This window comes from Manacus vitellinus, unplaced genomic scaffold, assembly GCF_001715985.3.
Source record: "Manacus vitellinus isolate BGI_N305 unplaced genomic scaffold, ASM171598v3 scaffold_118_pilon, whole genome shotgun sequence".
Taxonomy (NCBI): Eukaryota; Metazoa; Chordata; class Aves; order Passeriformes; family Pipridae; genus Manacus; species Manacus vitellinus.
The window spans coordinates 280,429-294,613 of record NW_021938885.1 but is presented as its reverse complement, the minus strand read 5'-3'; the positions used below and the strand labels follow the sequence as shown (position 1 = coordinate 294,613).

The 14,185-nt window shown below is 49.1% G+C and overlaps 1 protein-coding gene across 1 annotated transcript in view; it reads left to right on the top strand.

The window, feature by feature from the left end:
• The window catches only part of PTDSS2 (phosphatidylserine synthase 2), a 34,035-nt gene extending 22,173 nt beyond the window's left edge, over window positions 1-11,862 (top strand). The window contains 6 exon segments of the mRNA XM_029965738.1: window positions 1,822-1,935; window positions 2,828-2,946; window positions 3,630-3,744; window positions 5,482-5,627; window positions 9,699-9,884; window positions 10,968-11,862. Coding sequence (XP_029821598.1) covers window positions 1,822-1,935; window positions 2,828-2,946; window positions 3,630-3,744; window positions 5,482-5,627; window positions 9,699-9,884; window positions 10,968-11,112 — 825 coding nt within the window. The 3' untranslated portion in view covers window positions 11,113-11,862.
• The last annotated feature ends 2,323 nt before the right edge of the window (window positions 11,863-14,185 follow it).

The window sequence follows — 14,185 nt, the reverse complement described above, 5'->3', positions numbered from 1 at the left end:
GGGGCAGATCAATAAAGACCTCTATTCCTGTGGCAAGAAATGCTGGAATGACCTTTGGAAGAGGAGTGTGGGACGGGCAGTGACAGTCTGCTGTTCCCAAACACTCATAGGCTGCTACTGCTGCTTTCCCAGTGGCATCAAATCAGGATTTTAAACCATTAAATGGGCAGATATTTAATTCTTGTTACTTTTTAGTTAGTATCAACCAACTGTGGAAGAAATTCCAGCTGTGCTTGTCTCTTGCAAGACATTCATACGTGGTTTGCTTTGATTATTTTGGTCTAAATATTATCTTTTTTAACCAGAGCAGACTTACGAACTCACTTGATTTTGCCCCCTGCAGACCTTGTGTGGGTTTTTACTCACAAGCCCACCAGAAATAACAATCTGACAAAGCTCAGATCTTTTAAAAACAAAGCTGGAGCTGTTGCCTTGTGTTTTCATTTCAAAAGTGCAGATGTGTTCTGGGAGAGGATTGGGTTGGTTTGGGGTTTCCCCCATAAGCAAAGGTGAGTTTGCTGGGCGTGGGGAGACCTGGACTTCAGCCTATTGGTGGCTTGTTCTGTTAATGAGGTGAGTGATAAATTTGGAAAACTTGGATCTTTCTCGTCCAAGACAAATGAATTAGAAACTTAAATGTCAAAATAGCATTTCAGTTCACATTCTGTGGTTATTTTTACAAATAAATTATACTGAGGAAAAAAATGTCTAAATTGTAAAAAAAACCTGCTATAATGCCTAAATTGTGAGTGCCTGATGACAAGACATAAGGGGAGTAGTAACACATTCCTGAGGCACTGAAATGGGATAGAATTCCATATGCCAGTGGAGCTGTTCTTATCTAGGTCTGGGAGAAGCCTGGGTTTTGTCAAAGAGGCTGAGATCGAGGTGAACCCTGCAGGGTTTTTTTCCTGGGCTACTCAGCTAGACAGAAACTGGCTGCTGGATTTTCTCTGGGTCATAACACATTTGCCTGTTAAATATGCTAAATATTAACGTATTTCTCTCTTAAAAGCTGGAGGGTTGAGTGTGTTGTCCCAATAAACAGAGGTGGGCCATGTGTTTGGGTTTTTCCCCAGATCTCAAAAGCCACCGGGATGGCAATGTTGGGAATGAATGTGCCTTATTCATCAGAAATTATTTTGGCTTTGTAGTAATTTAGAGCCCGTGAAAAGGCTCTGAAAAGCCTTTTTTTGAGCAGTGTTAGAACCTTGCTGCCTGTGGTTGTCGAGCACCCAGTAATTCCCTGCATTTACCTAATTCCCTTCCTGCTGAATCCCATCTTACCTGCCTCTGTTCTTTCCTGGGCTGGGATTTGTGCCATCATCTCCATTTCTGTGCTGGTTTTGCCTGGGGGAGAGTTAATTCCCCTCAGTGTCTTTGTCTCTTGTGATGAACATGTGTAAAGTTGAGAGGCCTGTGAGCATTTGGCTTCACAGGGACTATCACATCATGAAAATCAAATTGTCCCGAGTCTCCAGCGTTCAGAAAAGAATCAGGAAACAAGATTTTCAACTGTACAAATAACTGGTGAAAAAAAAACCCACACCATGTCTGTCCTTTGTGTTCTGAGGCCAGAAGTTTGGAAGTCAGGGAAATGAAAAGTAATAATGTTTCATACACCGTTGCAAAACTCTAAATCTGAGCAGAGTCTGACGGGGATTTATGGAATGCTCTGTTATTTAGGTTTCTAAAGGGCATTAAGGTAAGTGGTGTCTGGTTCTGCTCTCTCTCTTTGCCGTGCAAGTCGTTTTTGGGATGGTTTTGAGCAGCTGTTGTGGGTGTTTGAAAGACTTTTTGGGGTTTTTTTTCTGCCTTTAGACGCTGATGATTCGGGACTGGTGGATGTGCATGATCATCAGTGTCATGTTTGAGTTCCTGGAGTACAGCCTGGAACACCAGCTCCCAAACTTCAGTGAATGCTGGTGGGATCACGTACGTACTGCAGGGATCAGGGTTTATTTCACTAAATGGGAATATATATGTTTTATAGGGAGGGGTAGGATGTGGTAAGAGCTGAATTGGATCATGTATGTGTGTGTTTTGTAGCATTTTTGCCACTGTTTCTATAATTTTGTGGGTTTCAAGCCCTTGCACGTGGTAAATATTTTGTTTGGGTTCGTTTCACACTGGGGAAAGAATCTAAAGCTGAACACTTTCAAATATTTGCTGAGGGCACAAACCATAAAGTCTGAAATTCAGAGAGAGGTAAAACTTGGTGTATAAAGTTTCAGAGGACGATTTTTCTTGCCTGTTAGGAAAAAACCCAACGACCAGACTCAGTGCAGTTTTTGTCCAGCTTTTCCTTCTTTGCAAACCTCTCCTTTCTGAAAGCAGTAAATATTACTGTGATTGGAATGTATCTGGTTTATAAAAAGATTTCAAGAGATAAATGTTTGGCCTTACTGAAGAACTGTGGGGTCATTGCAAGTTGTGGTTTGTATTCTTGTCCTAAAGTACAGCTTGTGTGTATTTTTCGAAGCCAGAGGGGCCTTCAAGCTTAAAGGGGCACCCCTTTTAAAATTATGCTTTGTTTTCCTGTGAGGTGTAAATTGGTGCCAGAGTGATCAGAATTCTCTGCAGTCACAGCCCTGATCTGGGTTATTCCAAGCTTGGGAAAGAGCTTCAACTGTAATGATTTGCTTGGAATGATGGCAGTATTTATAAAAGTCAATGCATTATGTATGAAGGCACCAGGCAAAGCTATTCTGCCTTCAAAAAACCTTTTGGAATTAACTCTCTGTGCCCCACTCCTTTGAAAGGGGAGCTGTACCTGTAGTGATTCCCTGTTCCTTCCCCAGCATCACTGTGTGCTTTCTCCTTCCAGTGGATAATGGATGTGATCCTGTGTAATGGATTAGGAATTTACTGCGGGATGAAGACTCTGTCCTGGCTTTCCTTGAAAACATACAAGTGGCAAGGACTCTGGAACATTCCCACCTACAAGTAAGTTGGGGGGGAAGGAACTCCACGGGCACAGCACAAAGGTGGGGCCCGTGCTCAAGGTCTTGGTTGTTCCGTTTGGCTTCACGTGGATTAAAGAATTCCTGGGTGTTCAGGTGGCTTGGGGATCCAATGGTTTATTGCTACAGGGAGGCTCGTTGGAGAGTTTTATTTAACTTGAGAATGGAATTGTTGGAGTTACGCCTGCGTGTCCTGATGGCGGGGAATGAGGGCATCCTGTGGAAGTGAGCTTATTAATGCAGTTGTTAAAAGAAGAGGCAGGAATCCAAGTTGGGATCATACTCTCATTCACAGCAAGGATCTGCTTCATCTTTGTGCATTCCCTGGTAACCAGAACTTCACAGGAATTGGGACACTGGGAATTAAAATTTAATAAATCCCTTGTAGTCATGTACCAGCAATGACCCATCGTGCTCTGTAGTGTCTTTGCTGAGCAGAGCAGAACTGCTGACAACAGTGGATGTAGCGTATTAAAGCTTAAATTGATAGTTAAAATAACAAGCTTCTCTGACTCAGAGTTAACCTCATTAAATTGTGATTTTGATGGAGTAAACGCGGGCATTTTTCAGCCCCGAGTTGGTGTCTGAAATGGAAACACTGCTCAGTGTCTCTTCCTGCTTTTCATTAAACCTGCCATCATGTTTTGCTTTTTTTTTTTCATCCAGGGGCAAAATGAAGAGAATTGTCTTCCAGTTCACCCCCTACAGCTGGGTGAAGTTCGAGTGGAAGCCGGCGTCCAGCCTGCGCAGGTGGCTCGCCGTTTGTGGCATCATCTTCGTGGTGAGGAGACCTCTCTGTCCCTCCTGCCCTTTGATTTCCTGGTTTGTAGCACAGGGTGTGACCCGGGATGCACCTCTGGGAGGTGCTATTCCTGGAGCTGATGCCAGAGGAGATCGCTTCCCAGTCCCACAGGACTGGGATATGCGTCCGTGTCTCTGGGACAGGTGACAGATTCATGGCACAGATATTTGCTGAACGCTGTTGCTGGCACTGTGAGCGATACAAACTGGGGTCTACACGTATTTCAGCAAGTTTCTGCCCCCAAAAGCATTGGTTTGGGGTGTGAGTGGCTCGTTTCCCTCAGTTTTGTGCAGGTATGGGTCACAATGCAGCTGGAAAGGGCTGTTACTCAAGCTCCCCGGAGCAGGGCTCCTGAAGCACACTACTGCCTCTGGTAGTATGTTTATACAGGCTTAAATAGTTAAAAAGATAATATTTTAAATAATAATATTTAAAATATATATTGTGTATAATATTAAAATAATAATATACATAAATGACATTTTTATACAGGCTTAAATAATTCAGTTATCCTAGATTTTTGGTTTTTTATGTCTTGCTGAACACTTAGCACCTGAGTGGCTGGATTCGTTTTATGGGAATGCAGCATCTGGAATTCATACCTGTAACTGTGAAACAGAAGTTATCACCCACATGACACTGATAGGAAGGGTTAATTGGGCAGTTTGAGTGTTTTTTCCCCACTCCTGCCCCTTTCCCAGCCTGAGGGACTTTGGCCTTTGTGCCATCCGGGGGATGTCACTTGGCTCTGCTCTGGGCAACTCAAACTTATTTCAACCCAGCAACTGTGAAATTTAACTAAAAACCACCCTGTGACACGTTGTAGTGACACAGGGCACTAACCAGTTGCTGTGGCTCAGGACATAACTCTGTATTTTTAATACAGAACTTGCTAGAACAAGCTCACAGTCCCTGGTTTCTGCTGCAGGGGAACATTGGCCAAGCTCACACGGCACACCAGGCTTGCTGAGGCTCCCCTGCTTTGTGGGAGAAGGAAAAGACTGTATAAATAAAACAGATGTTTCCCCAAATGGTTAGTGGTTGCACCCTGAAGACACTGGGGTTTAGGTGCTGCAGCAGCTGAGAGATTCCAGTGAATTTATAGTGGGCTGTGGGATTATGTTTCTTTTAGCAAAACTCAGCTTGAGCTGACAGTTTCTAAGCGGCTTCAGGTTTTGACTCACTCCTTTGGCTTAAGCAATGCTTAATGCCCTTTGTTATCATTCCTTTTGAAGTGAGTCTGGTGTCTCTTTGCTCCCTTCAGCACATTGCCAGGGCAGCCCACTTGGGAATGTTTTGCTCTTAATTTATAACCTAAGTTGGCTTTGAGGGTGACATTTGCACAACTGTGTAAAGAAAACACAAACCAATTTCCCCCCCCAGGATGTGCAGCTCATTCCTCTTGTTATCCATCAGCCAGATTTTAAATGACAGCGCAAGGAGAAGTCGTTGCCTTTAGAATGTGTTGTTCAAGCTCCTTATTTGGAGGTCAAGAACTTGCTCAAAATTTGAGGCAGCACTTTCCCAGCTTTCTGTTGTGGTTTTTAGAGCCTCTTCCAACCCAGTGAAAACATTTAAAAACCCAGCTGTGGGTGGTGATTGTTGAAGCTGCTGGTGGTTCACTCAGTGACACGGAGCAGGACTGGGAAGTGGGGGGGATTGCAGGCTTCACCCACCGAAGTTTTCTCAGTGTAATTAAGATGTCCTTTCTCTCAGTTTTTGTTGGCAGAGCTGAACACGTTTTACCTGAAGTTTGTGCTGTGGATGCCCCCAGAACACTACTTGGTCCTGCTGCGCCTGGTGTTTTTTGTCAACGTGGGAGGGGTGGCCATGAGGGAGATCTACGACTTCATGGACGACCCGTAAGCCCAACCTCTCTGTACTTCCCATGTCCAGCTCCACGTGCTTTGTTTGGAATTTGCTCCGGCTTGTTGGCATCCATCTCAGGCAGCTTGTCAGGGGCAAAAAAGGCCTAATCCCAAAGCATCTGCTTTGTGTTCCTTTGTTTTGGAGGTCCCACTCTCCCTGGTCAGAGGGCAGCTGTTGTTAAGGGCATTCTGTGTGCACTGTTCTGAGCTCAGTGTTTCATAAAGGGTCTCTCTGTGGAGAATGGAATGTGTGAAGGAGCTGGAGTGCCACTGGCTCGTGGGCAGGGCAGCGCTGCGCTCCAATTCCAGACTGAGAGCCAGGGACTGCGGTCCTTGGACGTGCCCTCCGAGGACATCAGGGCCCAAACTATAAAAAAATGGGATTCCTAAGGGCACTTCTTTCCTTGAGCCGTGTTCCCACTGGTCCCTGGCCCTCCGGAGCATTCCTGGCATCCTCTTGCAGGTCAGAGGCCCTTGGTAGCAAGTGCTGCAGGTGAAGCACCACACACACACAAGTGCATGTTCTTCAGACTGTTCCCACTCCAGCATCATATTTGTCCTCGCTGCTTTTGTTTCTGCAGACCATGTGAAAGCTGAGAAAGCTTTGTTTCTCAAATATCACCTTTTCTTTTAATGTCACAACTTGCCTGAGCCCACATCCCGAGCCCGAGGCCACGCCTGGCTTCCAGGGGTGTTCATTGTCTGTCACTGACCAACACCAAAAAGTGTCTGTGTTCAGAATTTAGGGTTCCAACATTCTCTGAAGATCAGTTCCCCTTGCAAGGCTTTGGCTCCTAGAACTGGGAAGAAGGGCCAGCCCACATTGCTTAGTCGGATTTCAGGACATTCCGCAGTGGCAGCTGCCCTGCCCTTGGACCTACTGGTTTGGGACGTGCCTCCAACTCACAGGTAAGAAGAGGTCTCTGCCTCTCGCTGCTGAGCTCCTCTCCTTAGCTCCATTCATCTTCTGGGCCTTGTGTTTGGGTTGGAAAAGCTCCTCTGCCCTCAGTTCAACCACACGGCATAACACTGACATTTAGGAGAGCCGTCTGTCACCGCTGCCTCATTCCCGGGGCCGTTTGGTGCCGTTCTTTCCACGAGCTGGAGAAACTCATCCCAAGCTGCATATCCACATCATTGCCCCCACCTCCTGCCATGTTCTGTGGGGGGGAACTGCCCCCCCAGATTCTGAGGTTCCTGGCTCTGCTTGATGCCCCCCCAGAGCTGACATCGGGCTGGTCCTGCAGAACTGAGCACCTGATTTTGCAACCAGCCTTCAATTCCTTTGTGTATTCCAGGCCATCCAGGCAGAGAAAATCTGCCCCCATTTACCACCTTCACTTGCACATCGTTTCAAACCCAGGATCATTTAGGATTCTTCCCGTGGTTGTGTAGGTAGAAGCTGCTGGAAAGAGCTGGCTGTACCAGGGGCTCCCAGCTAACAACACGTGGGAAACCCTCCTGACCTTTTCCTTTTGGAAACTTAACGCTCAGAGATTGGAATATTCCATTGGCCTTGACAGAAGCATTGCTCGCTGCCATGCCTGCTGGTAATAGGATTGTCTGGAATAAATGGATGAGATCTCTTCAGCCAACCCTGCAATGCTGGGTCTAGAAAGCAGTGAAATTCTGATATGGAGACTCTTCTTCCCACTCAGGATTCTGAGGATCTGCAGACAGTTCTGGGGCTTTCCTTGCAAGACCTTGGGCTGAGCACAGTGCTGGTGGAGTCCCTGGAATTGCCACAGCCCAGGAGGAGAGGTGAAGCTGCCCTCCAGCTCTCACACACCACACTGACCCACACGCTGCCTCCGAGTTCCTGAGGACTGGATGTGTGAAATCTTCCTGACCAGGAATGTGAGTGCAGCAGTCTGTAGCATTTGAACTCGTCATACATTCCTGATTGTAGTCTTCCTGTCGCTTCCAAGGAGTCTGCACAGAGGCCAGGAATTTTAATCTCACTCATCACGTGAAAAAAGGGCTTTTCTTTAAAATCTCCCACGAGTAGGAGGGCAGGAAACCAGGTCTCTTCCTCGGCAGCTTTAGGATCTGCCTGGCTCTTGTGTAGGGGTTGCCTTTAATTCTGTCTGTCATCTGTTCCCCTGATGGCAGAGGAAGAAGGAGAGCAGAAAACTGCCCTCATCATCTGGACAGCTGGAACTCCCAGGGAGACATCTGCTGCTTCCTTCTATCTCTCTGCCAGTGGTTAAGGCTGGTCTTTGCCCATTTAATCTGCCACACGAGCTGAACCCCCTGGAGCAGTTTCTGAAGCCTTTCATTGAGCTGATCCAGGCAGGAGACCTTTCAAATGGAATGCACTCGTCCCCTCTGCTTCAGCAGTCACCTACACTTCATTTATTTCCTGGTTTTCCCAGTGCCTTTGGATGATTTGGTGTAGTTTGAACTGTTCATTGGTGTCAAACCTGACTCTGGGCCTCGTGTGTAAGAAACTGTGTGTGTTGTGGGAGATGGACTCCCTGGATTCAGGAGAGGGAGGAGAAGCCCTGTTGGATCTCCATGCTCAGATCCCTTCCCAGGCACTGACAGTCCAAAGGGATTGGAGCAGATATGAGCAACGGGAATATGAGAGGCAGCAGAATGGGTGCCTTGGGGTGAAAAAACCCCAAAAGGACATGGGTGGATAAGGGAAGAGGAGGATCCTCCTGGTGCAGGTCAGCAGCTTTCCCAGATTTCTAGTGCAGGCTGTTACCTGGAATAAGGCTTCCTGAGATCTTCCCATCACCTTTTACTTCTTTAATAACCAGGAATACAACTGATACCTTTCCTAGACTCCATTTTTCCATAAATTTTGATTACAGCAAAGTCTGCATGAGAGTTTTCTTTAGTATTTCATAATAATAAAACTTAGCCATCATTCTTTACTACTGCAGCAGTAAATTTTAGTTCCTATCCTGTATTTCTTTGCTGTTCGGGGTACTTGGCATTTCTTTTTCCAGTTCACCGCTTACAAAAACAAATGGAAACGGTTCCTACCGACTATTATATATATATATAACTATATGGATTTTTTTATGTATAAGTATATGGATTTTTTTATACATGACTGTATGTTTTGTGGGGGTTTTCTGGTTTTGTTTTTAACTTTAAACTGGTATTTGGTGGGTGTAAATGACTACAGACATATCTGATGGATACCAAAAAAAAATTTACTTTAAATATTTTGTTAAATAAGCTTTTAGTTTTTAAAGGAAAAGAGCCTTTTTGTCACCAGGGGTGTGTGACTTCCAAAAATCCCATTTATTTAATTTAGGTTCATTAATCTTCAGCCACCTCAGACAAGCTATACTCTGTACCACTGACAGAAATGTAATCCCACCAGAAAAATTACCATTATGTACAAAAAAAAATCAAGTTTACATGACATCAGAGCCCCGGAGTGGATGCCTTGGTGCTGCTGCAGCAGAACTTTCCAGCATTGCTCCCAGACATCCCTGGACTCCACAGCTTTCCTGGCCTGCTCAAAACAAACCTGGGAATCACGTGTTTATCCCAGGCCTGGTTTGTCCTGGGAGCGAAACACAGTCCTTGGGTCTCCCAGAATCTTGCCTGTTGTTACTAAGCTTTTTTTTCCTTTAAAACCCATTCCAAGATCAGTAGTGGCAGCTCACCGAATACTTTTTTTTTTGGGAAGAGGTTAAGTTCCAGAATGCAATCCCAGAAGGATTAAATATGTTTAAGGCAGCGTGGCTGAGGTTTGCAGAGGAAATCCAGGGGCAGAGCTCCCGTTTGGTACCGTACCCTGAACGTCTGCTGGTCTCAGGCTGACCAGATGATTGATTTATGTGGATTTACCTGAGCATGGGGAGGCTTCCCTGCATCGTGTGGGGATGAAGTTTAACTTTTCATGTGTTTTCAGAGCCTCTGAGAGGAAACTGAAGTAACACCAACATGAAAGTTGTCTTAACTTGTGTGTGATCCAAACTAGACTTGCAGAACTGTGCAAAACTGACTGAAATTGCTCTCCCAGCTGTACTTTTGTGGAGGTTTCTCCGAATCCTTCGTTTGACAGCAAGGAAATGTCTTGTCTGTGTGTTTATTTGGCAGGAAGTTCCACAAGAAGCTGGGCCAGCAGGCCTGGCTGGTTGCTGCTATTACTGCCACGGAGTTCCTGATCGTGGTCAAGTACGATCCCTACACGCTCACGCTTTCCCTGCCCTTCTACATCACCCAGTGCTGGATCCTGGGGATTATCCTGGTGCTCACCTGGACAGCCTGGCGCTTCTTCATCCGGTGAGTGGGGTGGGGTGTGCTGCATCTGGGTTTTAGGGGGGTTTGCTCGACAGCCCCTCCTCAAATGTGCTGTTGTTACTGGAGAGGGAGCACAGCTGTCCTGGGTGGCTGCAGCTGTTAAATGAACAGGGAGCTCTCTGTGCCTCATCCCTGGAAGTTTTCTTTCTGGATCACCTTCTCCCTGCCCATGGAACAAGTTGGCCTTTGAGGTCCCTTCCAGCCCAAACCAGTCTGGGGTTCTGGGAAGCTTTGTGGCCCTGCCTGTGTTAGTGCTGCTGCAGGAGGAGGCAGCAGGGAAGTGCCTGACTGCACCAGTGCTCCCAGGGGAGGGAAGGTGGGAGATGGGATCGGGGTTTTATTTTCCCTCCATGCCAGACAGAGGTGTTTCCAGCTTCATTACCAGAACAGTCTGAGGTTGTCTGAGCTGTCCCAGCGTCGGGACAAGGGAGCCAAGTGATGTGTGTTTGGTTTGGATGCTGCTCTGAGCAAGTCCATGGAAAGCAGCTGCACAGGGCTCAAGGAATGGGTAGACTTCCAGTATCAGAAGGGGCCTACAAGGAAGCTGGAGAGGGACTCTGCATATGAGGGAGTGACAGGACAAGGGGCACTGGCTTCACATTGCCAGAGGGCAGGGTTAGTTGGGATATTGGGAAAAAATCCTTCCCTGGAGGGTGGGGAGGCCCTGGCACAGGTTGCCCAGAGAAACTGTGGCTGCCCCATCCCTGGAAGTGTCCAAGGCCTGGTTGGAGCAACCTGGGCTGGTGGCAGGTGTCCCTACCCATGTCAGGGGGTGGGAACTGGATGGGCTTTAAGATCCCTTCCAACCCAAACCATTCCATGATTCCTTGAACTGTGGTGATGCATGCAGGAGGCAGCAGTGGCTGTTGTGCTGTGGCAGAGGTGAGAAGAGCCAGGCCACCAGCAAGGAACACAAACCTCCCGTGCCTCAGTGCCATCAGCACTTGTAGAAACGTCAGCCGGAGGCTCCAGTGGGTTAAATTATCCCGAGGGAGCTTCATTGAGGGCAGACTTCCTTGCTGCTCGTGCTGCAGGCTGGAACTGTGTGCTGTGTGTTTGCTGCAGGGACATCACCCTGCGGTACAAGGAGATCCGGCGGCAGAAGCAGGAGCACAGGCACGAGAAGGACAAATGCCTGAGCAACGGGGACCGGCACTCGGCGCTGCTGGATGAGCCCAACGGGAACAGACCCCGGGAGAGGAAACTCTGAGCAGCAGCCGCGGGGCTGACGGGAACTCGTGGTGCTCGAGCGGGCCTGGGGCACAGTCCCAACCTCACCCTAACTCCTAATTGTCATTGTTAGCGTTCCAGTGTGTGGGAATCCCCTGGGGGGGAAGGATGGCACGGACACCCCCCTTCCTTTCTCCTCCTGTCGTCGGAGAAGGTCTGTGTGGAGGGAAGTCGGAGCCAACACCGCACAACAGGGACCTTCAGCGGGTGCTGTGTGTCCTCCAGACCAGGTGTGGAGGCGGGGGCTCCGAGCACAGCACACAGGGATCTGCTGCTCTGTTCCCAGAGAACTGCGGGAGTCCCACGGGGCGTTCGGGCATTAGGAACACTTGTTCTGAGCTGTACAGAGACCAGGCACGGGAAATGAGTTCTTTCCTTCCTGCTGAAACTACCTGGAGCTGTGGAGGAGGATTGGGCAAAGTGTTCGGCGAGAGGAACGCGGGTGAACTGAGCCCTGTGACCGAGCTGCTCCTTGCACAGGATGAACCACACTACACTGCTGGTCCAGCCCCTCCACGGGGGATCTGACTTGACTTCCAACATCCTGGAACGGCCTGTGGTAGTTTCGTGGTGTATCACAGCTCTGGGGAGACAGGCAGCTTCTCCTTAGCTCTTATTTTTAATTTCTCTTTTAGTCTTGGTCATCTCTTAAATGTAAGGGAAGGTGAAGTGAGAAAGGTCAACCTGCCTTCGCTCTGCGGAGTAAAATGTGTCACAAGCAGAAACTGGGAGTTGCTCCGTCAGTCTGAAGTTATTTGCCTTGTCCTCAGCTGGGTTTGTGTCCTCACCAGGACGGTCTCGCTCCTGGGCTCTGGCACACTCAGGCTCTGCCACCCTTCATCACTGCCCTGTTCCTCCTGGGGTAGCTCTGGAGTGAGGAATCTCTGAGTCCAGCTGGAAAAGCTGTTCCCTGCAGTCCCATCCCCGGCCTCTGTCCCTGTGCCACCCCCCTGCCAGAAGCAGGCCCAGGCCAAGTGTGTCGTCCCTGGCACGGTGTGGCCAGGGAGGTCTGAGCGTCCTGAGCCAGGCAGTGTTTCTGCTGGTGACTCAGCATCCTGGAAAAGGAATTGGAAACCTGGGCTGCTTTTTTTTAATCCCCCAGGTCGTTATTCCCAAAATGTAAGAGCTCCAGTGAGCATGGATTCTGTACCCTCTGCTCTGAGCCCTCGTGGCGCCGTCCCGGGCACTGGTGTCACCCTGTCACTGCTTAAATGCTCTGGTCCAATCAGGCTGCCAAAGGGTGCTTTTCCAGGGAAGTGTTTATCCAGAGGAAAATGGCACAAATGCCACGGTGTAATTCCAAGGGCGTAACCCCAGATTTTGGAAGTGGCAGGAGCTTGCAGGGCTCCTGCCTGGCGAACATCTGTGGTTTCGATCCGGTTTGGTCTCGTATGGGAATGACAACCAACACCTGCATTTTTCCCAGCTTTGGTGTCCCAGGTATTTCCCAGCCATAGAAAGTGGTCGATGGGCAGTGTGGAATTCTTGAATCACCGGTTGGGGTGGTGGTCAGGTGACCCAGGGGGACCTGTTACTGCACACCCTTCCCACCAGAGGGCCTGCGCTGGCATCACCCGCTGAGGAATCCCTGCTGTTCCCGAAATATCCTGGAGCTTTTACCTAACACAGGAAACACTGGCTCACCTGCATCCATCTGACAGCTCCCGGGATAGTGTGGATCCTGCCTGTGTAATAAAGCCCTGTGTGCAGCCTGTTCCTTGGGACAGCGTGTGCCCTTGGGTCCCCTCTTGTCACCTCACACGTGGAGCTGGGGGGGCTGAGGGGGCTCAGGCTGTGTCCCCACCCCCAGCACACTGGATGGATGATGGATGCTGTGCCTCCAGGTGAGGAACATGTCCAAGTTTTCTGGGAAAAAGGTGGGCTCTGATCACGGCAAACTCAGCTGGATTTAGGAATCCCTTTGTGATCACCTCGAGGTGCTCCAAGCAGCCTCATGGGGAGAAGCCAACAGGCCTTATGGGAATGATGTTTGGGGTGGCCTAAAATAGGACTATCCCTGTGAAGAGGGCAGAGGGGGCAGGCTCCTGCTTCCACACACAGATGCATCCAGCTCTCCTGGGTCAGGAAGCTGGAACAGGTCTGTCCCACCTGTGGTTACACCCTGACTTGGTAATGATGTTGACCAAATGAAGTGTTGGCTTCAAAAGGGAGGTGTGTTTAATAGGTGAGTTGGTGCCTGTGTGAGGCTGGATAAATCCAGGTGCCCAGATGGGGCCTTTGGAGCTTTCCAAACCTCATCCCAACCCCGTCCTGTCCAGAACAGCTCAAGGGGGTTACCTTTGCCCTGAGGCTGGAGCCCTGCAGGAGGGTGCTGGGCCCTGGGCTGTGCCCTGGAGGGGACACCCTGTCCCATCATTGGGGATGCAGAGGAAGTTTGGGAACTGGGAAGGGACCATGGCCTGCTCTTTTCCAGCTACACCCAGAGGAAGGGCCAGGAAGCCCAATGGAAAGGACCCTTGGCTGCAGGATGAGGCAGCTCCCCCCACTCAGGTGATATTTTTGGCACAGTTGAAACTTGCTCTGTTTTTTCCCTGAAAATGAACTCCCCACCGGGAAGATGGTGGGACCTTCTCCCAGTGCTGCCCTCCCTCCCGAGCAGGGAGCTGCAGCAGGGGTTGAGCTGGCCCTGTGGCTGACTGTCGTGGGTGTTCCTGGGAATTACAGCTCCTCTGGAATGTCACACTGCTCCGTGGCCCCTGAGACCGCCTTTGCTCAGGGTGTGTGGGCTTTTCTCCCCGCAAAGTTGCAATTATTCCATTTTCTCCAAGCGAAGCAATTCTCCTGCTGGCTGAAATGACTCCTTAATGCCCTGGAAGTCACCTGGCACTTGAGGTAAGGTGGCTGAAAACATGGGTGTGAAGGCAGGGAAAGGCAAGATCCCCTGGGATGGTGTGTAGGGGCAGTGTGGCCGATGGTCACGGTGTCACAGGTGTGGTGGGCACAGAGCCTTTGGTCTCCAAACTGCCCAAGGGGCTTTTTGGGCCAAATCCCAAAAGGTTCCACCTTTTGCTGCAGAGGGAGAGGGTCTGATG